Source organism: Barbus barbus, assembly GCF_936440315.1.
Source record: "Barbus barbus genome assembly, chromosome: 5".
Classification (NCBI taxonomy): domain Eukaryota; kingdom Metazoa; phylum Chordata; class Actinopteri; order Cypriniformes; family Cyprinidae; genus Barbus; species Barbus barbus.
In genome coordinates, this window is record NC_136733.1 from 12,267,573 (window position 1) to 12,292,726 (window position 25,154).

The 25,154-nt window shown below is 39.8% G+C and overlaps 1 protein-coding gene across 1 annotated transcript in view; it reads left to right on the forward strand.

The window, feature by feature from the left end:
- The window catches only part of LOC306869911 (transcription initiation factor TFIID subunit 6-like), a 98,352-nt gene that overhangs the window by 49,818 nt on the left and 23,380 nt on the right, over positions 1–25,154 (forward strand). The window contains exon 12 of the mRNA XM_079416846.1: positions 18,782–18,907. Within this exon, the coding sequence (XP_079272972.1) occupies positions 18,782–18,907 (126 nt within the window). The remainder of the gene's footprint in view (positions 1–18,781; positions 18,908–25,154) is intronic.

Genomic DNA, 25,154 nt, shown 5'->3' on the forward strand with positions numbered 1-25,154 from the left:
TCATAATCAGCACAGTCGAGGAGCACTTATTGGCTTATTAGTCATTCATTGCTGCTTTTTCCTTTATATTTTGAAATGATAAAATCACTATTATAAAATATAAAATCATCAAGAAATCAGATTGTGTCACAGTTTTGCACTTTTTTTGTGTATGAAGTAAGAAAAGTCACAAAGTGCTTTGAAAAACAAACTTTTCTTCAATTTGTGACTAAATCACACAATCGCTGCAAGTTGTGGGTCATTTCCATATAATACTAGGTATAGAAGAATAATGGTACATTTAATAAGAGTACAATGTATACTGATTCTACATAAAAATTTGATTTTGCGTATGTTACTGTTGTTAATAAAATAAATTTTGTTAGCTTCCCAACTCAAGCTTAGTGCTTTACTGTCAAATGTGTATAAACATGAAATGGAATGAATATGTAATATTATTAGTAACTGCACTTATTAATGCTAAACAGTAGTAATTTTATCATATATAATTGTCAAATCCCTCTGAAATTAAAAGATTAATGCACATTGTAATTTCTGAGTTAAGTTTATTTATTATCAAAGCATTTGTCACTAATACAGTTAAAATGGGGAAAATATGTGACTCTGGACCACAAAACCAGTCTTAAGTCGCTGGGGTATATTTGTAGCAATAGCCAAAATACATTGTAAGGGTCAAAATTATAGATTTTTCTTTTATGCCAAAATCATCAAGATCATGTTCCATGAAGATATTTAGTAAATTTCCTACAGTAAATATATAAAAATAAATTTTTGATTAGTAATATGCATTGCCAAGAACTTCTTTTGAATAACTTTAAAGGCTATTTTCTCAATATTTTGAGTTTTTTTTGCACCCTCAGATTCCAGATTTCCAAATAGTTGTATCTCGGCCAAATATTGTCTTGTCCTAACAAGCCATACATCAATGGAAAACTTATTTATTCATCTTGATGTAGATTATGTATAAATCTCAATTTTGTCAAATTGACACTTATGACTGGTTTTGTGGTCCGGGGTCACATATGTGAACGATTGCATTGTAGGCTGATTCAAGGTGTGCCCCTAAATTTTCTGCTTTTGCTCCTAAAAAATTTCAGTCAGGGGCTACAGTGCTCCTAGTAAAAATATTTAGTCTGGAGCCCTGATATTTAAAAACTTTAATGTTAGGTGGGATTAATTGCGATTAATTTCAGAAAAAAATGTGCGATTAATTAGTTAATATTTTTAATATGTGTGTGTGTGTGTATATATTATTATTATTATTATTATTATAATTCATTACATTTATATAGCGCTTTTTCTGCTTTTTCTAAGCACTCAAAGCGCTCTACATTGTGAGGGGTGGTGTCTCCTCGTCCACCACCAGTGTGCAGCATCCACCTGGATGATGCGACGGCAGCCATAGTGCGCCAGAACGCCCACCACACACCAGCTTACTGGTGGAGAGGAGACAGAGTGATGAAGCCAATCAGTGTAAGGGGATGATTAGGAGGCCATGATGGTCAGAGACCAATGGGGAAATATATATATATCTTATATATATATATCTTATATATATCTTATATATATATATATATATATATATATATATATATATATATATATATATATATATATGTGTATATATATATATATATCTATATATATATCTTATATATATATATCGTGTTGCCGATCTTATCAGCCAATATGAGCCTGTCGCAGATATACCGATATCGCCGAATATGCCGCCTACAGTGGGGGGAAAAATTATTTGATCCCCTGCTGATTTTATACGTTTGCCCACTGACAAAGAAATTATCAGTCTAAAATTTGAATGGTAGGTTTATTTTAACAGTGAGAGACATAATAACAACAAATAATCCAGACAAACACTTTTCAAAAAAGTTATAAATTGATTTGCATTTTAATGAGTCAAATAAGTATTTGACCCCTTCGCAAAACATGACTTAGTACTTGGTGGCAAAACCCTAGTTGTCAGTCACAGAGGTCAGACGTTTCTTGTAGTTGGCCACCAGGTTTGCACACATCTCAGGAGGGATTTTGTCCCACTCCTCTTTGCAGATCTTTCCAAGTCATTAAGTTTTCGAGGCTGACGTTTGGCAACTCGAACCTTCAGCTCCCTCCACAGATTTTCTATGGGATTAAGGTCTGGAGACTGGCTAGGCCACTCCAGGACCTTAATGTGATTCTTCTTGAGCCACTCCTTTGATGCGTTGCAATTTTCCTGTCCCCTTAGCAGAAAAAAACCCCCAAAGCATAATGTTTCCACCTCCATGTTTGATGGTGGGGATGGTGTTCTTGGCAGCATTCCTTCTCTTCCAAACATGGCGAGTTGAGTTGATGCCAGAGAGCTCGATTTTGGTCTCATCTGACCACAACACTTTCACCTAGTTCTCCTCTGAATCATTGGCAAACTTTAGACAGGCCTGTACATGTGATTTCTTAAGCAGGGGGACCTTGCGGGTGCTGCAGGATTTCAGTCCTTCATGGCGTAGTGTGTTACCAATTGTTTTCTTGGTGACTATGGTCCCAGCTGCCTTGAGATCATTGACAAGATCCTCCTGTGTAGTTCTGGGCTAATTCCTTACCGTTCTCATGATCATTGAAACTCCACGAGGTGAGATCTTGCATGGAGCCCCAGTCCGAGGGAAACTGACAGTTATTTTGTTTTCTTCCATTTGCGAATAATCGCACCAACTGTTGTCACCTTCTCACCAAGCTGCTTGGTGATGGTCTTGTAGCCCATTCCAGCCTTGTGTAGGTCTACAGTCTTGTCCCTGACATCCTTGGACAACTCTTTGGTCTTGGCCATGGTGGAGAGTTTGAAATCTGATTGATTGATTGCTTCTGTGGACAGGTTGTCTTTTATACAGGTAACAAACTGAGATTAGGAGCACTCCCTTTAAGAGAGTGCTCCTAATCTCAGCTCCTTACCTGCATAAAAGACACCTGGGAGCCAGAAATCTTGCTGATTAATAGGGGATGAAATACTTATTATGACTAATATTACTTATGACTCATTAAAATGCAAATCAATTTATAACTTTTTTGAAATGCGTTTTTCTGGATTTTTGTTGTTGTTGTCGTTCTGTCTCTCAATGTTCAAATAAACCATTAAAATTATAGACTGATCATTTCTTTGTCAGTGGGCAAGCGTACAAAATCAGCAGGGGATCAAATAATTTTTCCCCCCACTGTGTATGTCACATGATTCTAAATGGTGTAATTACTTAGTTTGTCCAGCAGAGCGCACTCCATTCTAAATGGTGTAATTACTTAGTTTGTCCAGCAGAGCGCACTCCATTGTTTACTACTGGCAACCCAGGTCACTGTAGTGTAGAGATGCTAGAGTCTGCTGCTTCAGATTATCCGCCCGCCACCCACCCGCGCCTATATTTGCTCATCACAAATTATGGCAATGGGCCTCATTCATGAAACACGAGCAGAACGAATTTTTGTGTAAATCGTTCGTAAAGCCGTTCTGACGTAAATTTTCAGATTCATAAAAATGTTCGTATTTTCAAAATGTTAGTTGCTACGAAAGAAATTTACACCTGCTCCCTACCAGGTGTAAATGGTGCGTAAAACATCCGAATGTTTTGCTCATTGATGGCGCTACATTTTAATAAAAATTAGGCCTACCTTACATAATCACGTGTGTATCGCGCAGCATTTTTGTAAAATAATATACAGTAATTATATACAGTATGTTGTGTTTTTGATTTTACTATTATTATGAACAACAGTAATTGAATCTGCAAACTTAACACTTAAGCCTAATTAAATAATTAATTACTTCTGTTAGGGATGTATAATTAGACTTACAATTATTACAAAAATGGTTTTCTATAAAATCGTCAGAATCAGGCATAACAGTAAACATTTGCTATGGCTGATATAGCGCTATTGCTTGATTTGGCAGACAGAGCGCTGCATAAAAGACGTATTTTTAGAGACCGTGCAGACTTGCTTGCAGAGAATGATGACTGGTTGATTAGTCGTTTCAGACTACCCAGACCACTTCTTTTGTATTTATACAATATATTGGAGGCCAAACTCAGAAGGGAAACCAGAAGATCCCACAGCATTCCTGCACACTTGCAGGTGCTGTCCGTGCTTGGTTTTTTGGCAACAGGAACATTCCAGCGGGAGATTGCAGACAGGTCAGGAATATCTCAGTCATCCATGAGTCGCATCATCCCAGATGTTCTTGATGGCCTAATACGGCTACTGCCTCAATATATAAAATTCCCCTATAATCTGGTTCATCAGTTGGAGGTGAAGTAGAGATTCTTTGCAATTGCACACCTGCCAAATGTCATCGGGGCAATTGACTGCACACATATTCGCATCAAGGCGCCATCAAAACTGCATTAACAGCATCTGTAATGTGCTGCCAAGATTCCTTTTTTTTAGGACCTGATACTCCAGTATGTACACTTGAAAATAAAATGTTGCGTTTTGAATGCACTTCTGATATTAAAACTTCAATTTCTGCATCTGAGAAATTCTTCTTTTTCATTCGCTTTTGAGAGGACATGATGAAATCCTTATTTTCGTTTCATAATATGATGCCCATATATAGTTGACAGTCGTAATTCATAGGCGGAGATTATGCTAATTGTGAATGAGCGTGCACGAGCGCCCTATTTACCAATGATTGGAATTCATTAACATACGCATGTTTAACTATCAAATCGGACGTTTACGAAGCGTTTGTGAATCCAGAGGAGAGTTTTCGGGAAGGTCTGTTTTACGCGCAAATTACTCGGAATTTACTCCTATATTTACGAATGTTTCATGAATGAGGCCCAATGAGTCTAATTCTTAGTTTTGCATGATGATATGATGAATGGATGGCTCATTTTTAACAGCAGATGTTAGAGCTGATCTGCGCATCACCACACGCGTCTGTGGCGCATTACGGCTCCACGGCAACTGGAGCTGATAACGGCAGTCAGTGCTTGTGTTTATACCAGCCATGCTGTGTCCCAGAACTCATGCAATATCGCGTTCATTATCGTAGATGAATCGCCTTCGATAATGAACGCGATATTGTGTAGCTTGTCAGTGAACTACGGCTCTGTGTATTAAATACCTCTCCATCTGAAGGCAGGTGATGGAGATTTACAGCTAATCACGGAACCGGCTTTATTGACGAGATGCGTATGATCATCACATTCGATATATCGCCAAGCCCTACTAGAAGTTAGTAATGTATGCAAAATTCCATCCAGATAATTTGTCATTTAGGGTGTGCTCAAGGAATGTATCTTTGAATTAGGCCTAATGGTTAGAGAGTCAGACTTGTAACCTGAAGGTAATGGGTTCGAGTCTCAGTACCAGCAGGGATCGTAGGTGGGGGGAATGAATGACCAGCGCTCTCTTCCACCCTCAATACCACTAAAAGCTAGTTCACACTACAGGATTTTAAGCCCGATTTGCAAATTAATGAGCTCGCTGACTGGTCGGGCTGTAATCGGGGGAAAATCTGCAGGTGATTGGCGCTCCGCGATCTTTATGTGTGAACTGAACATGAAATGAACATGAATAAACATCAGAAAGTGTTTAATTTCAACCGCGGAACACATTATTTTAAGTCCACCGAAGTTAATCTACTCCTGTCTGATTTGTGGTTAAGGTTAGAAGGGATACAGCTGCGGCTACCGGGCAGGCGCATTTACATATTTTCCGAGCCGACAATATAACGTGAAACCTATGAAAATGGTTTTAAATAGCACATAGCGCCATAGTTTCATCACTTTGCGAGTGTCGCAGTGACCGTCTTTTTGCAGTAAAGGACCTGTCATAGTTTAATGAGTGGAAGATGACATGAAGCTCGCGGTTAACCTGCATTGTAAACAGATGAGCGCACATGTGCACATACAGCTCCCGATCGGGCGAAGTTCACAGGATTTTGTCCACAGAATGATAGGAGCACACTTTTTTAACATGTTATTTTATTATTTAACACTCCGCATTTAACTTTAGCGCTGCAAGCCATGCATACAGTGCATGAGCAGATTTTCTGGTAAGCAAAACAAGCACTTTTAAATACCTCAGCTTATTGTCTTTACCATGGCAGCCAACAACAGCACAGCTTAACCCTCCTCACATATTTATATTTAGTTATATTGAAAAAGTTTCAGTTCAGTCGATCTTTTCACCCCGTTTTAACATGTATTTCTATGAAGACTGGCCAGCTGTTGGACAAGATGGGGGATAGCAGCGGTTCTGATTGGTCAGATCACCTCTCAATCAAGCTCTTTGCGAACGGTCAATTCTCGCGTGTTTTCATGACAAAATGTGGTTTAGGGACCGAATCGAGTAGTTGGGTGACAGAGTTGTTGTCAGCTCGTGTAGTGTGTAACCCCTGGTTGCAGATAATTTACATAAGAGTCATGTAGTGTGAACGCCACAACGACTAAAAGACAGACAATCAAGTCATGTAGTCTGAACGGCACAGCGATCTGCTGACGTGTAAAGTCCTGTAGTGTGAACTTGGCTTAAGGTGCCCTTGAGCAAGACACCAAATCACAAACTGCTCCAGTTGGTGCTTGAGCAATGGCTGTCTACTGCTCCGGGTGTGTGTTCATGGTTTATGTGAGTTGTGTTCACTACTCACTGCTGTATGTGCCAATGTAATTTTAACATAATTCACAGTTTACTAATGGTTTTGTATAATTATTAATTACGTGCTTTAGGGGTGTGCGATATGACGATTTTTGATCGTGGACGATAAAAATGTCTCCACGATCTGCTTTTGAAGAAATATCGTAGTATCGTGCTACAGCACACATTATGTCAAATACAGTTCTGGCGCTTCCGTCTCTATATTCTGTACAACACGACATACAGCAGTAGAGTTACTCTGACAGGACACTGCACTTATTCGCGATTGCAAAAGTACATTATTTGCACACAAGCCTTGCTGGTTAAATGTTTCATTCGCGCGCTGGTCTGACGTGCGCTTTTTCTGAGCGGATACACCTGAAGCACGCACACTAAAAAAGCCTGTCTAATAGCGCCTGATTACTCAACTAACTTATTTTTGCGCTAATACTGTCAAAACACACAAGGTTTACATACAGACTGAGTTGGTTATTTCTAAAATGAAAGTAAATTGTTAAGAGAGAAACGGATGCGTGCCTGTATATTAGATGCGTGCAGCTCTTAAAGGGACAGGACACTAAACATGCTGTCGACTGTCATTAAAGGGATAGTTCACCCTAAAATTTAATTTCTGTCATTATTTACTCACTCACATGTTGTCCCAAGCCTCTATTAATTTCTTGTGCTGAACCCAAAAGAAGATATTTTGAAGAATGAGGGTAACCAAACAGTTGCTGGTCTACATTGAATTTGATGGTAGGAAAGAAAAATCCTATGGAAGTCACTGTGGACCAGCAACTGTTTGGTTTTCCACCTTCTTCAAAATAGCATTTATGTTCAGGAGAAGAAACTCATTCAGGTTTAAAACAACTTTTGAGTAAATGATGGTATAAAAATAAAACATTATGACAGAATTGACAGACAGATGACAGAATATTTATTTTTGGGGGAACTAGTCATACGTAACGTTAACAAAACAACAAAACGCAAAGAGAAAAATCACTCACTATTCTTGACTGAAAAACATTAATACAGTTGCTTTAGGAATCAGTCTATCTAGTGTTTTATTTTTATACTTGTTCATTCAATTTCATTGAATGCTCCTGCTAAATACACCCATTGTACCTGAAAATAAAGCACTGTTTGTTTTATTTGTATATTATGTGTATTTGTAATGTGTATCTTTGTTCTTATTTTTTAATAAGAAAGATAAAATAACGACAAAGATTTTTTATCTTCGCCCACTTTGGCCTAAATATCTGCCATGCATCTTTGTCTTTCTAGTTTGGCTGTAATGCTCAGACAACTTGTGAAACCAAAATAGTAAAACAAAGAATCGTGATAAAATCGTGAATCGTGATATTTCAAAAAACAAATCGTGATATGATATTTTTCCCATATCGCCCACCCCTACGTGCTGTTATTGTCATTAAGACTATATGAAGAATTTCAACTTTGTTGAGCACACCCTAAATGTAGTCTTAACTAATTAATCGCACATTCCTTTCTTACATTAAAGTTTTTAAAAATACTTTTACACTGCAATAATTTCACCTTCAATCTTCAAATTAATGCAGAAACAACATAAATACAGTATATTTTTTAATATTTGTATAATGGCATCTTTTTTTATGACTGAAGGCCAGTATCACTCTGATGTCTCTATGAAATAGTTTTTTATTTAATTTATTAGCCATTCAACATTATAGTTATCAATTTTAACATTTATTAGACTGCGTAAAATAATTTCTAATTTAAGCGAACTTAAAACAATTTTCACATAAACCCATTATAATAGATGTCATATTTCCCTGTGCCCTTCAGCAAGTAGGAAATATACGGAAATTGAATGAATTTATCAAATACTAAATTAAAAATAGATGAATCCCTAAAGCTACAAAAGTTATTGATTTCCTTATATTTTATTTTGATCTTTGATTATCAGACATCACAGCAGCTGTGTTTTTTTAGGGTTTTTTGTCTGCTGTCCCTTTAAGAGCTGCCGCTGCTGAACGTGACGCAGATCTGACACGCATCACTTTACCTGTTCTGATCCACTTCAGTTCAGATCTTAAAGTCTCTACTATTGAGTTGAATCGAGTGTGTTAGGTGAGGGAGACAGTGCTGCTCCAGGACAGTTTGGAAAACCACTGCATTTCAAAAACATGTTGACTCATATAACAAGGTTTTATGAGGCCGCTTTAATTGCCTTTTTGGTAACTTCATGACTTAACTGACAACATAACTACGACATTTCATGCTAGTAGTTTCTTTCGTGATTTGATATGAAATGATACAGGCTACAAGTGCGCGCTGCCGCATTTGTGGTGCAATTGTACCGTTTCCGTGCTCGTTTGACTCTTGCCTGCTGCTGAAGTGAAGCTAGAGTGCGCGTCTGAAACTGTCTCCCATTTGATGTGGTCATAAAGACGTTCTGTGTTTAAATAAACGTTGGTTCTTGTCATGAAAAAAGAGACCGAAACAGCAGTTGTGCGTGGGGTGGCAAACATTATATATATATATATATTTAGGGGAAGTCGTGGCCTAATGGTTAGAGAGTCGGACTCGTAATCGAAAGGTTGCGGGTTCGAGTCCCCGGCTGGCAGGGATTGTAGGTGGGGGGAGTGAATGTACAGCGCTCTCTCCACCCTCAATACCACGACTGAGGTGCCCTTGAGCAAGGCACCGAACCCCCAACTGCTCCCCGGGCGCTGCAGCATGGCTGCCCACTGCTCCGGGTGTGTGTTCACGGTGTGTGTGTGTGTGTGTGTGTGTGTGTGTGCATTTGTTCACTACTCACTGCTGTGTGTGTGCACTTGGATGGGTTAAACGCAGAGCACCAATTTCGAGTATGGGTCACCATACTTGACAATACGTCACGACTTTTTTTTTTTACTTATATATATATATATATATATATATATATATATATATATATATATATATATATATATATTAGGGCCGGGACTCGATTAAAAAAATTAATCTAATTAATTAGAGGCTTTGTAATTAATTAATCGAATTTAATCGCATATAAATATTTGACCTGAGAACAGTGAGAAGTAAGTTTTTTTTTATATGGATTTTTAAATTTCCCATCCACAGGGCCAACCAAAGCGGTCTCATCAGCTTCTTTGTCCATGTTCACTGTGGTTTGTTTTTGGCTGTTTCTCAATATGCGTTCTTCAGCGATCTTGCGTCCTTGTGTTCTCGTTCTACGTCATCATTAACCGTCGAAGTTCAGTTCCAATTCTCAAGAACGCAAGTACAGAGGATGCATGAAAGTGCCCGGATATGTTCTTGAAACTGAGGATGCATGGAGTGCAGACTTGAGAGAATCGAGCCGTTAGAAATCCCAGAAAACGCTGTGGGTGGCTGTACGGAAGCCTGTAAGCTTTAATGTCGCTCTCACAAATACTTAACGGCTCTTCAAGTTGAAAGTAAACATTTATCGTTTTGTTTTGGTTAATTTTAATAAAGTTATAAGACCCGGAGAAAGTCTGCATTTTATTGGCATATTAAAATGAATCTTAACAGTAAAACATATAACGCTGTAAAATAAAACAATACAATTATATGAAAGTAATATCTATAATAGTATGAAATGTTTTAATAAGTTATGACATTTTGTAATATTTATTGTTCATTGGCCGTTTCTTATGCTGAGACTATGCGGTCAGTTAAGCAGGAATGCAGTACATCTCAATTCTCATAAGTGTGCGTTCTGTGTTCTCGCGTCCTTCCGAGTTCGTTCTTCCAAGGAAGCTTGGCAAGACCGGTCTCCACGAGAACGCAAGTCCGTTCTTTGCGTTCTTGGAATTCTGAACGCTAGTTGGTGCTCCAGTATAATCGGTCCTCCGAAACTCATCCAGTGAGAAACGTTCCGCGGTGCAAAAATAAGTGCGATTAAAATGCGTTAAAAAAATTTAACGCGTTATTTTTGTGTAATTAATTAATCTAAATTAACGCGTTAAAGTCCCGGCCCTAATATATATATATATATATATATATATATATATATATATATATATTGTTCTATTTGTGTTTTAAAGTTATTTATAATAAGTGAAGTGAAGTTTACTGTTAAGTGCACTGATGTCAGACAAATTTTATTGTTAAAATTTATTATTAAATTGTTAAATACCTTGCCTCCATTACATATTTTTGTCACATCATTATAAGTGTTTGATCACCACATTTGAGTTACCATTGCTAAAAATATGTTCATGTATGTCAGTGGTTCCCAAACTGGGGGGCGCGACCCATAGTTGCGGCCGCGGCACGACTGAAGGATAGTGTACAGTCAGCAGATTATTTTGCAAAAGAAACCTCTGCAGGGTGATAAAGACAACACTGCGTAATTTTCCTGCTTATCATGAGGCCACTTGCCTGATAAGAAAATAATTGAATGCAAAATATAAATTTTACACATTTTAATGACCTCAACATAACTCGCAGTACCCGCTTGAGCGCTCCGTTATTAGTTGTAGCAGTTGTGGTTGTATCAGTAACATGCCACTAGATGGCGCGATTGAAGAATCACAGTTGTATTGCAGGGAGCCATGCAGAAATATAAATGAACGATGCATGGTTCTGCTTTAAGCATGTAAGTTACAAGTGGTGAAAGGACTGCCAGTGCCAGGTAAACAAAACTATTTCTATTTCTGACGAACTCCAGCGCTCTGGCTCAAAGGACAATTTCAAATATTCATAAGAGAATCATGAAAAAAAATTTCCTCAAAAATATTAAGCAGCACAAATGTTTACAACATTGATAATAATCAGAAATGGTTACTGAGCAGCAAATCAGCATATTAGAATGATTTTTGAAGGATCATGTGACACTAAAGACTGGGGGTTCTTGAAAATATTTTTTATCTACAAAAGGGGGGCCCGGAAGAAAAGGTTTGGGAACCACTGATGTGTTTATGTATATTCTATATTCTATATGCAGTACCAGTCCAAACTTTTGACTGGTGCTGTACTATAATATACACATAAAGAATATCAGCCGATATATCGATATCAGACTTTTTTTACTCCCTAATATCGGTATCGGCATCAGCCCCAAAAACCCCATATCGGTCGGGCTCTAATATATATATATATGTGTGTATATATATATATATATATATATATATATATATATATATATATATATACAGTGGTGTGAAAAAGTGTTGGCCCCCTTCCTGATTTTTATTTTTTTTGCATGTTTGTCACACTTTAAGGTTTCAGATCATCAAACAAATTTAAATATTAATCAAAGAGGACACAAGTAAACACAACATGCAGCTTTTGTAAGAAGTTTTTTATTATGAAGGGAAAACAAAATCCAAACCCACATGGACCTGTGTGAAAAAGTGTTTGCCCCCTAAACCTAATAACTCCTCCCTGATGGCAGCAGACTGAAGAAGCTGTGTGTCGGATGGGTGGGATCACCTGCAATGCGGAGGGCTTTGCGGGTGAGACGGGTGCTGTAAATGTCCTGGAGGGAGAGGAGAGACAACGATCTTCTCAGCTGCTCTCACTATGCGTTGAAGTGACTTGCGGCAGGATGCGTTGCAAGTGCCATACCACACAGTGATGCAGCTATAGCTGTCAGGATGCTCTCGATGGTGCCTCTGTAGAAGGTGCACATGATGGGGGCCGGGGCTCTGGGTCTTCTAAGTTTGCGGAGGAAGTAGAGACGCTGCTGTGCTTTCTTGGCCAGTGCTACAGTGTTTTTAGTCCAGGAGAGGTCTTCTGTGATGTGCACACCCAGGAACTTGGTGCTGCTCACTCTCTCCACAGTCGCACCATTGATGGTCAGAGGGGCATGATGAGTGTGTACTCTCCTGAAGTCAACAACAATCTCCTTTGTCACTGCACCACCCGGCCAGGCGCCTCACCTCGCTCCTGTAGTTTGTCTCATCTCTGTTGCTAATGAGACCCACCACAGGCGTGTCACCCGCAAACTTAATGAAGAGGTTGGAGTTGTGTGACGGTGTGCAGTCGTGGGTCAGCAGAGTGAAGAGGAGGGGGCTCAGCACACATCCTTGGGGGGCCCCAGTGTTCAGTGTGATGGTGCAGGATGTGTTAGTGCCGACCCGTACTGCCTGAGGTCTCCCGGTCAGGAAGTCCAACAGCCAGTTGCACAGAGAGGTGTTGAGCTCCAGCTGGACCAGTTTGTGAGTGAGCTGTTGAGGGATGATTGTGTTGAATGCTGAACTGAAGTCTATGAACAGCATCCTGACATATGAGTCCTTTTTGTCCAGATGTGTGAGGGCTGGGTGGAGGGCAGTGGCAATGGCATCATCGGTCAAGCGGTTGGACCTGTATGCAAACTGGAAGGGGTCCAGGGAGGGGGGGAGGACAGACTTGATATGGTGCATGACTAGCCGTTCAAAGCACTTCATGAGAATAGGAGTGAGTGCTATTGGACGGTAGTCATTGAAGCAGGATGGAGATGGCTTCTTCGGGACTGGAATGATGGTGGTAGCTTTGAAGCATGTGGGGACAACGGCCTGATTTAGCGAGATGTTGAAGATGTCTGTGAAGACATCAGTGAGTTCCACTGCACAGTCTCTCAGTACACGCCCAGGAATGTTGTCAGGACCCGGAACTGTCCGGGGACAGCGTCATCACCTGGTTGCCGGGACAAGGTGTAGTCTTCTGTGCAGTGGTGCTGTTTTGTGCCTCAAAGCAAGCAAAGAAGGCATTCAGCTCGTTCAGCAAGGGGAGGGTGCTGGCACAGGTCTGTGGTGGGGGCTTGTAGTCTGTAATGGTCTGTATCCCCTGCCACAGGCTCCGAGTGTCTCTGCTGTCACTGAAGCGATGGGCTATCCTCCTGGAGTACTGTCTCTTGACCTCTCTGATGCCGCGGGAAAGGTTGGCCCTAGCTGTCTTCAGGCCCTCCACATCTCCAGCTCTAAAGGCAGCGTTCCGAGCCTTCAGAAGTCTGTAGACCTCCCCTGTCATCCACGGCTTCTGGTTGGCCCGGACGGTGATGGTCTTTGTGACTGTTACATCATCAATGCACTTGGTGATGTAGGCAGTGACAGTCTCTGAGTACACTTGGAGGTCTGTAGTGTTGTTGTATGTGGCAGCCTGTTTAAACATATTCCAGTCAGTGGTGTCAAAACAGTCTTGAAGTGCCTCTGACGACCCTTCCGGCCACACTTGTATCTGTTTGTGTATTGGTTTGATGGCTTTAACGAGCGGTCTGTATGCAGGCATTAGCATGACAGTGATGTTGTCTGAGGCTCCGAGGTGGGGGAGGGGGAGGGCCTTGTAAGCTCCTCTCTGGGTGGTATAAACAAAGTCCAGAGTATTTTTTCCCCTTGTTGGAAAGTCTATGTGTTGATGTATTTTTGGGAACACACTCTTTAAGTCTGCGTGGTTGAAATCCCCAGCCAAGATGAGAAAAGCATCTGGATGGGCTGTCTGCTGCTCACTGGTGTGCTGGTACAGATCATTCAGTGCCTCACTCCTGTTGTTGTTGTTGTTGGAGCTGGGAGGGATGTATACAGCAACGAGCAGTATGGCTGTATATTCCCTCGGTAGATAGAATGGCCGGCACTTAATAATCTTAAACTCCACCAAGGGTGAGCAGTGTTTGCAGACCACAACAGCGTCGCAGCACCATGCATCATTGATGTAAACACAAAGCCTGCCACCGCAGATCTTACCTCCCTCGACGAGAGCTCTGTCAGCTCGATAGCATGTTAGCTGGTCGAGCTGTATGGCGCAGTCCGGTACGCTGTTTTTAAGCCATGTTTCCGTAAACACAAAAACACAAAAGCCTCTTACAGTCCTCTGAGTTGAGCGAAGTAGTCGGATGTAGTCCAGTTTATTGTCCAAAGAGCGTACGTTCACCAGTACGATGGTGGGGATAGCTGGCTTGTGTGGGTTGGCCGCTAGCCTAGCTCAGATACCTCCGCACTTACCCCTCTTCTGCTTCCTCTCACGCCGCTTGTAGCGCCTCCGCTGTGGGCGAGATGCAGTAGTGGGGGTCGGTGATGGAGTAGGCTTTCGGAGCAGACCGAGGTCCTGCAGCTCTTCAGCGTGCGCTGAGTTTAACTCTAAAAATGTGATTCTGCCGACATCGAGCAGAAACTCACGACTGTATGCGCGCTTGAAGACAGGTAGACGTGACGAAGGTGTACAAAAACATTGCGACTTACAAGACAAAAAACACGAAAACACCGTTCTGTTGGGAGAGAGAGAGAAGCCGCTGCGTCTGTGCGCCGCCGCCATGTTGGAATTTTAAGGCCACTCCAAAGGCTTCATTTTGTTATTCTTCAGCCATTCAGAAGTGGATTTGCTGGTGTGTTTTCGATCATTGTCCTGCTGCAGAACACAAGTTCGCTTCAACTTGAGGTCACGAACAGATGGCCAGACATTGTCCTTCAGGATTTTTTGGTAGACAACTGAATTCATGGTTCCATTTATCACAGCAAGTCTTCCAGGTCCTGAAGCAGCAAAACATCCCCAGACCATCACACTACCACCACCATATTTTACTGTTGATATGATGTTCTTTTTCTGAAATGCTGTGTTACTTTTACGCCAGATGTAATGGGACACACAAGTTCAACTTTTGTCTCGTCAGTCCACAGTATTTTCCCAAAAGTCTTGGGGATCATCAAGATGCTTTCTGGCAAAACTGAGACGAGTCTTTGTTCTTTTTGCTCAGCAGCGGTTTTCATCTTGGAACTCTGCCATGCAGACCATTTTTGCCCAGTCTCTTTCTTATGGTGGAGTCATGAACACTGACCTTAAATGAGGCAAGTGAGGCCTGCAGTTCTTTAGATGTTGTTGTGGGGTCTTTTGTGACCTCTTGGATGAGTCGTCGCTGCGCTCTTGGGGTAATTTTGTTCGGCCGGCCACTCCTGGGAAGGTTCACCACTGTTCCATGTTTTCGCCATTTGTGGATAATGGCTCTCACTGTGGTTCGCTGGAGTCCCAAAGCTTTAGAAATGGCTTTATAACCTTTTCCAGACTGATAGATCTCAATTACTTTCTCATTTGTTCCTGAATTTCTTTGGATCTCAATATGATGTGTAGCTTTTGAGGATCTTTTGGTCTAATTCACTTTGTCAGGCAGGTCCTATTTAACTGATTTCTTGATTGCGAATAGGTGTGGCAGTAATCAGGCCTGGGTGTGGCTAGAGAAACTGAACTCAGGTGTGATAAACCACAGTTATGTTTTAACGGGTGGGGGGCAAACACTTTTTTTACACAGGGCCATGTGGGTTTGGATTTTGTTTTCCCTTCATAAAAAAACCCTTCATTTAAAAACTGCATGTTGTGTTTACTTGTGTTATTTTTGATTAATATTTAAATTAGTTTGATGACCTGAAACATTAAAGTGTGACATGCAAAAAAATAAAAAAATCAGGAAGGGGGCCAACACTTTTTCACAGCACTGTATGTATGTGTATATATATATATATATATATATATATATACATATACAGTTGGGCAAAAAAGTATTTAGTCAGCCACCAATTGTGCAAGTTCTCCCACTTAAAAAGATGAGAGAGGCCTGTAATTTTCATCATAGGTACACTTCAACTATGAGAGACAGAATGGGGGGAAAGAATCCAGGAAATCACATTGTCTGATTTTTAAATAATTTATTTGCTAATTATGGTGGAAAATAAGTATTTGGTCAATAACAAAAGTTCATCTCAATACTTTGTTATATACCCTTTGTTGGCAATGACAGAGGTCAAACGTTTTGTGTAAGTCTTCACAAGGTTTTCACACACTGTTGCTGGTATTTTGGCCCATTCCTCCATGCAGATCTCCTCTAGAGCAGTGATGTTTTGGGGCTGTCGCTGGGCAACACGGACTTTCAACTCCCTCCAAAGATTTTCTATGGGGTTGAGATCTGGAGACTGGCTAGGCCACTCCAGGACCTTGAAATGCTTCTTAGGAAGCCACTTCTTCGTTGCCCGGGCGGTGTGTTTGGGATCATTGTCATGCTGAAAGACCCAGCCATGTTTCATCTTCAGTGCCCTTGCTGATGGAAGGAGGTTTTCACTCAAAATCTCACGATACATAGCCCCATTCATTCTTTCCTTTACACGGATCAGTCGTCCTGGTCCCTTTGCAGAAAAACAGCCCCAAAGCATGATGTTTCCACCCGCATGCTTCACAGTAGGTATGGTGTTCTTTGGATGCAACTCAGCATTCTTTCTCCTCCAAACACGACGAGTTGAGTTTTTACCAAAAAGTTCTATTTTGGTTTCATCTGACCATATGACATTCTCCCAATCCTCTTCTGGATCATCCAAATGCTCTCTAGCAAACTTCAGACGGGCCCGGACATGTACTGGCTTAAGCAATGGACACGTCTGGCACTGCAGGATTTGAGTCCCTGGCGGCGTAGTGTGTTACTGATGGTAGCATTTGTTACTTTGGTCCCAGCTCTCTGCAGGTCATTCACTAGGTCCCCCCGTGTGGTTCTGGGAATGTTGCTCAGCGTTCTTGTGATTGTGGGGTCAAAATGTTTCATTTTGACCCCACGAGGTGAGATCTTGCATGGAGCCCCAGATCGAGGGAGATTATCAGTGGTCTTGTATGTCTTTCATTTTCTAATAATTGCTCCCACAGTTGATTTCTTCACACCAAGCTGCCTATTGCAGATTCCCAGCCTGGTGCAGGTCTACAATTTTGTTTCTGGCGTCCTTCAAGCTCTTTGGTCTTGGCCATAGTGGAGTTTGGAGTGTGACTGTTTGAGGTTGTGGACAGGTGTCTTTTATACTGATAACGAGTTCAAACAGGTGCCATTAATGCAGGTAACGAGTGGAGGACAGAGGAGCCTCTTAAAGAAGAAGTTACAGGTCTGTGAGACCCAGAAATCTTGCTTGTTTGTAGGTGACCAAATACTTATTTTACTGAGGAATTTACCAATTAATTCATAAAAATCCTACAATGTGATTTCCTGGATTCTTTCCCCCCATTCTGTCTCTCATAGTTGAAGTGTACATATGATGAAAATTACAGGCCTCTCTCATCTTTTTAAGTGGGAGAACTTGCACAATTGGTGGCTGACTAAATACTTTTTTGCCCAACTGTATGTGTATATATATATATATATATATATATATATATATATATATATATATATATATATATATATATATATACACACTGTTTTCTGTTTTATACAGGCATTGATGCATTTAAGGCCGTGCTGTTTTGTGAATGTAGTCCTGGCTGAATGAGTTGCCGCTATGTGTTGCCACTGTATACAGCAGTTTCGTGTACCATATTGCTTTATCAGAAAGCTGTTTTGTATCATTCCAGTGTGCTGATCATTCACTGAGAGTAAACCTTAAATCAGTGATTCTCAATCTTTTTATACCAAGTACCACCTCAGCAGATATTTGGCTCTCCAAGTACCACCATTATGACCAACATTAAAATACAGTAGCGTAGTAGGCCCAACTATTCAGCTACAGCTCTGCAGAGTTCAAAAGGGAGGCAGTTTTAGGTTACACTTTATTTTCATAGTCCACTTTAGACATCCTACTAACTATAAGTAAATTTGCAACTAAATGTCAACTAATTCTCATTAATTTGCAACTACATGTGTACTAACTCTCAGAGTAGACTGTTGGGGTAGGTTTAGGGTTAGTAGAATAAGTTGACATAAACTTGCAAAGTTTCTCATAGTCAGAATGTTGTATGTTGTGGACTCATTAAAATAAAGTATTAGAAGATATTAAGCAGACAGTCTACTAATACTCTAATGACTGTTAGTGGACATGTAGTTGCAAAGTTACTTACTGTTGTTTAAAGTGGACTATCGAAATAAAGTGTTACCCAGTTTTATTCCTAATAAGAATATTTATTGTCGTCAACCACTTTAACATTGTAAATACGCAGTTTGAATATTAACACTACACTGTGCTTACAAACAGGTCAATAAAAAACTTAAATAATGATTAAATTAAAATGTGTTGTACCTAAAAGTTAAATAAAACTGTACTGTACTTAAATGTAAAAAAAAAAAAACCTTCACTCAAATAAAGGTTAAATTAAAATGTATTAATTAATTTATATTTAATTTAGTGATTCCTCTGCGTACCACTAGAGAGAGCCTGAGAACCACTTGTGGTACTCGTACCACACTTTGAGAACCACTGCCTTAAATCATTTAATTTCCATGTAGGTGATAAAGACATTGATCATCCCCCGGCTATCTGTAGAGGGTGCTCGTATTAAAGCTGTGATGGACGGACCAGTGGTGTCCAACATTGATAAGATTGGAGCTGATCATGTCCAGAGTCTGTTACTGGTAAGTATCTCACAACGACACAAGTCATTTAGATGAGCAGTAGTTCTCATTCTGGTGCTGCCATGTTTGTTTTTATTTTTGTTGTTAGTTATGCAAATAAATGTACATTTTACATAAATTGGAAATGAAGCCAATCAAGGTAACATCATTTAGTAAATGAATATCTATGAACAATTATATAACAAACACGACAAAGGTACAATTTTAAAAGAAAGGAGATGTCCCATTATAGCTTATTTAGCAATGTCACTGCCATCTTGCAGTACTATAGCCTGTGACGTCAGAGGGTTCGTTGTCTTGCCATTCTCATTCGGTATTAAAGGGGACATAACACAGTTTCTGCCAATCTCATGTTCATCTTGAGTCCCCTTAGAGGACTATTGCATCCTTCATATCTCCGAAGAGTCTTGAGTTTTATCAGATTTCTAAAAGACAGATACAGCTGTACCACATCTCTCCGAAAACAGTTGAGCTACATTTCACTGCTGGTTATACTCTGTATAATTGTGTATATGACAAATAAAACTCTTGAATCTTGAATCTTGGAGCTCCTGGAGGCATGCCATCAGCGAAGCTAAAGATTCATAAGCATGCTCAGCTTTTGCATAGTGATCGTCTGCAAGCTGTGACATCAATTTAAATAAAACAGGAACAAAAACTTTATTACCTTAAATTTTATTTAATTTGTTTATAAAACATTTGTCACTGAAATGCAGGGAACAAATAAACACACTTGCACAACTCCATTGCTACCCCTGGAGAAACAAACTGCATCCACTGTTACCTTAACGCTGGGTTCTTTGACAAGGTTATCTCTCCCTCACAACCAAAAACACACTTCTTTTTTGACATTGTTGATTTAGTGGTCTAAAAAAAATGACAAATCTTTCTCGAGCAAGTCCTGTGCAGTGCTGTTGATGATTTCTGTAACTCGAATGAGGCACAATTGATGGACACGCTCTTGCTCTCGCTCTCCTTCTGGTTGATGTGTGTGCACGCTCATTTCGGGAGAAGTGCCCATACAAGGAATTCTGCCTTTTAAGTCATACAGGGCCACACTCAAAAAAAAAAAACTTTCCGAAACTTATACAAACCGTGAAGGAGTGTAACTGGCACAGAAATACTCAGTCATATGTTATTTTATCTTATATGATTTAATTGCTCATTTTTCTTAGCTTTGTACTAAACTCCATGAAGTGTCGTAACTAGTGTTGGACGATATGCTCTAGTCATATCATCCTATCGTCAGCTCGTGAGATATCAGATATGCCTTATTCCAGTTACAGTTTTTTAAAAATGCTTACAGTACACACAGTTTTTGAAACTATGGCTCCATTTCTCAAAACTCTACACACAGAACCACATAACGCACACACAACATGCAAAACATAATGCATATCTTGCAAAAGCAAACACTTCATTCAAAATTATTTTAGCTACTAAAAATTGTATTTTTGTGTAGTAACTACAAACAAACAAAATAATTAGCTACATACACATCAAACTACACACAGACGTGAAAAAAGTAAAACACTGCTCTTGTGTGTCTTTTGCTTGTTCAGAGTGCAGTGGAGTGCACAGGAGTTTGTCTTTGCACTTGCACATACATGCATATGCACATACAGTGAGGAAAAAAATTATTTGATCACCTGCTGATTTTGTACGTTTGCCCACTGACAAAGAAATGAACAGTCTATCATTTTAATGGTAGGTTTATTTGAACAGTGAGAGACAGAATAATAACAACAACCAGAAACACGCATTTTAAAAAAAGTTATAAATTGATTTGCATTTTAATGAGTCAAATAAGTATTTGATCCCCTATCAATCAGCAAGATTTCTGGCTCCCAGGTGTCTTTTATACAGGTAAGGAGCTGAGATTAGGAGCACTCTCTCCTAATCTCAGCTCACAGAAGCAATCAATCAATCAGATTCCAAACTCTCCACCATGGCCAAGACCAAAGAGCTGTAAGAACTCTAGCTGCTGCATTTTGAACCAGCTGGAGTTTGTTTATTAAACGTGCAGAGCAACCACCCAATAAAACATTACAATAATCTAGCTTCGAGGTCATGAATGCATGAATTAATGTTTCTGCATTTGACATTGAGAGCATAGGTCGTAATTTAGATATATTTTTAAGATGGAAAAATGCAGTTTTACAAATGCTAGAAACATGTTTTTCGAAGGAAAGATTGCTATCAAAAAAAGTAGGTTCCTAGCTGATGACGAAGAATTTACAGAGCAGCTGTCAAGTATTAGACAGTGATCTAGGTTATTACTTGCTAAGGTTTTCGGTCCAATAATTAACACCTCTGTTTTGAATTTAGCAGTAAGAAATTGCTAGTCATCCAGTTTTTGATATCAACTATACATTCCGTTAGTTTTGCAAATTGGTAAGTTTCATCAGGTCGTGATGTAATATAGAGCTGAGTATCATCAGCATGACAGTGAAAGCTAACATCATGTTTCCTAATGGTGTCTCCTAAGGCTAACATTTAAAGCCTGAAAAGTAACGGCCCTAGTACTGAGCCTTGAGGTACTCCATACTGCTTTTGTGATTGGTATGATACCTCTTCATTTACTGCCACAAATTGATGGCGGTCAGATAAGTATGATTTGAACCATGCCAGGTGCACTTCCTCTAATGCCAACCTAATTTTCTAGTCTATTTAAAAGAATGTTGTGGTCGATAGTGTCAAACGCGGCGCTAAGATCCAGTAGCACTAATAGAGAGATACAACCACGATCAGATGATAAAAGCAGGTTGTTTGTAACTCTAATGAGAGAAGTCTTAGTACTATGATATGGTCTAAAACCTGACTGGAAATCCTCACATATATAATTTTTCTCTAAGAAGGAACATAGTTGTGATGGTACTACCTTTTCTAATATCTTTGACAGAAAATCGAGATCGGTCTCGAGATCAGTCTGTAATTAATTAATTATTTGGGGTCAAGTTGTGGTTTTTAATGAGAGGCTTAATAACAGCCAGTTTGAAGGTTTTTGGGACATATCCTAATGACAATGATGAGTTAATAATATTCAGAAGAGGATCTATTACTTCTTGAAGCACCACTTTTTGGAGCTTAGATGGAACAGGGTCTAAAATACAGGTTGTTGGTTTAGATTATTTAACAAGTTTATACAATTCTTAATTTCCAATAGAAGAGAATGAGTGGAATTGTTCCTCAGGGGATCTATAGTGCACTATCTGATGTGATACAGTGGCTGACAGCTGCATGGTTACAATTTTATCTCTAATAGTTTTGGTCTTGGAAGTAAAGTAGTTCATAAAGTCATTACTGCTGTACTGCTGGGTAATGTCTGCACCTGCTGATGTTATATTTTTTGTTAATTTAGCCACTGTATTAAATAAATACTTGGGGTTGTGTTTATTGTCTTCTAAAAGAGACGTAAAGTAAGCAGATCTAGCAGTTTTTAAAGCTTTTTGTAGGATAGGGTACTTTCCTGCCAAGCAATACGAAATACCTCTAATTTAGTTTTTCTCCAGCTGCGCTCCATTTTCCAGGCTGCTCTCTTTAGGGCCCGAGTGTGCTCATTATACCACGGTGTTGGACTCTTTTCCTTAATCTTCCTTAAGAGTAAAGGAGCAAGCGTATCTAAAGTGCTAGAAAAGAGTCAATAGTTTCTGTTACATCATCAAGTTGTTCTAAGCTATTGGATATGCTGAGGAATTGAGATAAGTCAGGAAGATTATTTATAAAGTAGTCTTTTGTGGTAGAAGTGATGGTTCTACCATATTTGTAACAAGGAGTTGGCTTTACAGCTTTAGCTAAATGGAATATACTAGATAATGATCATTGATAATGATAATGAGATATCATCGCTTTGCTGCAATATTTCAACACCACTGACATCAATTCCATATGACAGTATTAAATCTAGAGCATGATTTCGACAATGAGTAGGTCCTGAAACGTGTTGTTTAACACCAATGGAGTTTAGAATGTCTATACATGCTGATCCCAACGAATCTCTGTCATTATCAACATGGATATTCAAATCACCAGCAATTAGGACTTTAGCTGCAGCCAGCACTACCTCGGATGCAAAATATTTAATAAAGTCTGTATGGTGCCCTGGTGGCCTGTATACAGTAGCCAGTACAAACATCACAGGGGATTTATCATTAACACTTGTTTCTTTGGATAACGTTATATGAAGCACCATTACTTCGAACAAATTATACTTGAATCTCGACCTCTGAGAAATACAGAAAATATTGCTATAAATTGTAGCAACACCTCCCCCTTTATCTTTTGGACACGGTTCATGTTTGTAACTGTAATCTTGGGCGGTAGACTCGTTTAAAGTAATGTAGTCATCTGGTTTTAGCCAGGTTTCTGTCAAACAAAGCACATCTAGTTAATGGTCAGTGATCATATCATTTACAAAAAGTGCTTTTGTAGAAAGGGATCTAATATTCAATAAGCCAAGCTTTATCATTTATTTATCTGTATTATATCTGTTTTTTATTTGTTGAACATCAATTAAATTGTTACTCTTACTTTGGTTTGGATGTTTTCTGTATTTTCTAGTTCGGGGAACAGACACAGTCTCTATAGTGTAATATCTAGGTGAAAGAGTTTCTGTGTGCTGAGAATTAACTGACTTCTGTGACGTGAGGTGGCTAGCAGATGGTTGGCTTAGCCAGTCTGTCTGCTTCCTGACCTGGGCCCCAGTTAGTCAAGTACGAACTCTAAGACTATGTGCCATAATTCTAGAGAGAAGAGCGGCACCACCCCAGGAGGGATGAAGACCATCTCTTTTCAACAGGTCAGGTCTGCCCCAAAAATTATTCCAGTTGTCTATGAAACCTATGTTATTCTGCGGGCACCACTTAGACATCCAGCCATTAAGTGACGACATTCTGCTATGTATCACCCCGGGAAGCAGGGAGCGGACCAGAGCATATTACAGTGTCTGACATCGTACTTACAAGTTCACACACCTCTTTAACATTATTTTTAGTGATCTCCGACTGGCGAAGTCGAGCATCATTAGCGCCGACGTGAATAACAATCTTACTGAATTTACGTTTAGCATTAGCCAGCACTTTTAAATTTGCCAAGATGTCAGGCGCTCTGGCTCCTGGTAAACATTGGACTATGGTGGCTGTTGTCTCTATTTTCACGTTCCGTACAATAGAATCGCCAATAACTAGAGCACTTTCATCTGGTTTCTCAGTGGGTGCGTGAGTGGGGAGAACCTGTTTGATGTTTTGATCGGAACGGAAGAGTGGTGTTTTGACCCGCGACTAGGCCGTCTCACAGTTGCCCTGCTGCACGGGCTCTACCAGAACCGAACAATGTACAGGACTCCCTGAGCTAGTTGCATCCAAAGCAGTATCTACAGCCATCACATTCTTACTGTCCTCAACTAAAGTTTGGATGCGTGTCTCTAATTCTGAAATCTTCTCTGTCAGCCTAACTATTTCCCTGCATTTATCACATGTGAATCCCTCGCTGCTGACAGACAGATAAACTGTACATGTGGCAAACAGTGCAAACAACAATAGCGGGAGAAGAAGCCATTACTCACCGTGATTGAAGAATGATTCGCTTACCACTGTTGTTTGATGAACTCATGAAAAACGGAGCGAGAAAAAAGAAAACAATAATAGGCGCGAATAGAAACGCGAATGGGAACCGGCTAACGAATGCTAACGCGCTGTACTCACGGTTTTAAAAAGCGAACGATCAAATTAGTTAGATTAGTTTGATAGATAATACCAGAAATATGGTGGGAATTAAGTTATATGTTATCACTATAAACAACAGAGAGTGAAAGTAAGATAGAGATTCAACAGAAAAGCGAAGCTACATGGAGCTACAATCGCAAACCTCTCAGCAGCACGACAGACAGGGACAGACAGAAGCAATCGATCAGCAATCCAAGCAATCGATCAGCCAAACAAACAAAGTTTCTATGAGGTGAGGAAAACAGTTGAGTACACTTAGATGATCTTAAGTTTATCTTAAGAAGTACTAAATAATCATTTTTAGTATATTAAGTACAAAATTAGTGTGCAAAAATAGAGCACTTTAAGTATATTATGGAAGCATACTTTTTTTTCACCTGGGTGCACAAGGCTGGAATGGGCTACAAGACCATCGCCAAGCAGCTTGGTGAGAAGGTGACAACAGTTGGTGTGATTATTCACAAATGGAAGAAACACAAAATAACTGTCAGTCTCCCTCGGACTGGGGCTCCATGCAAGATCGA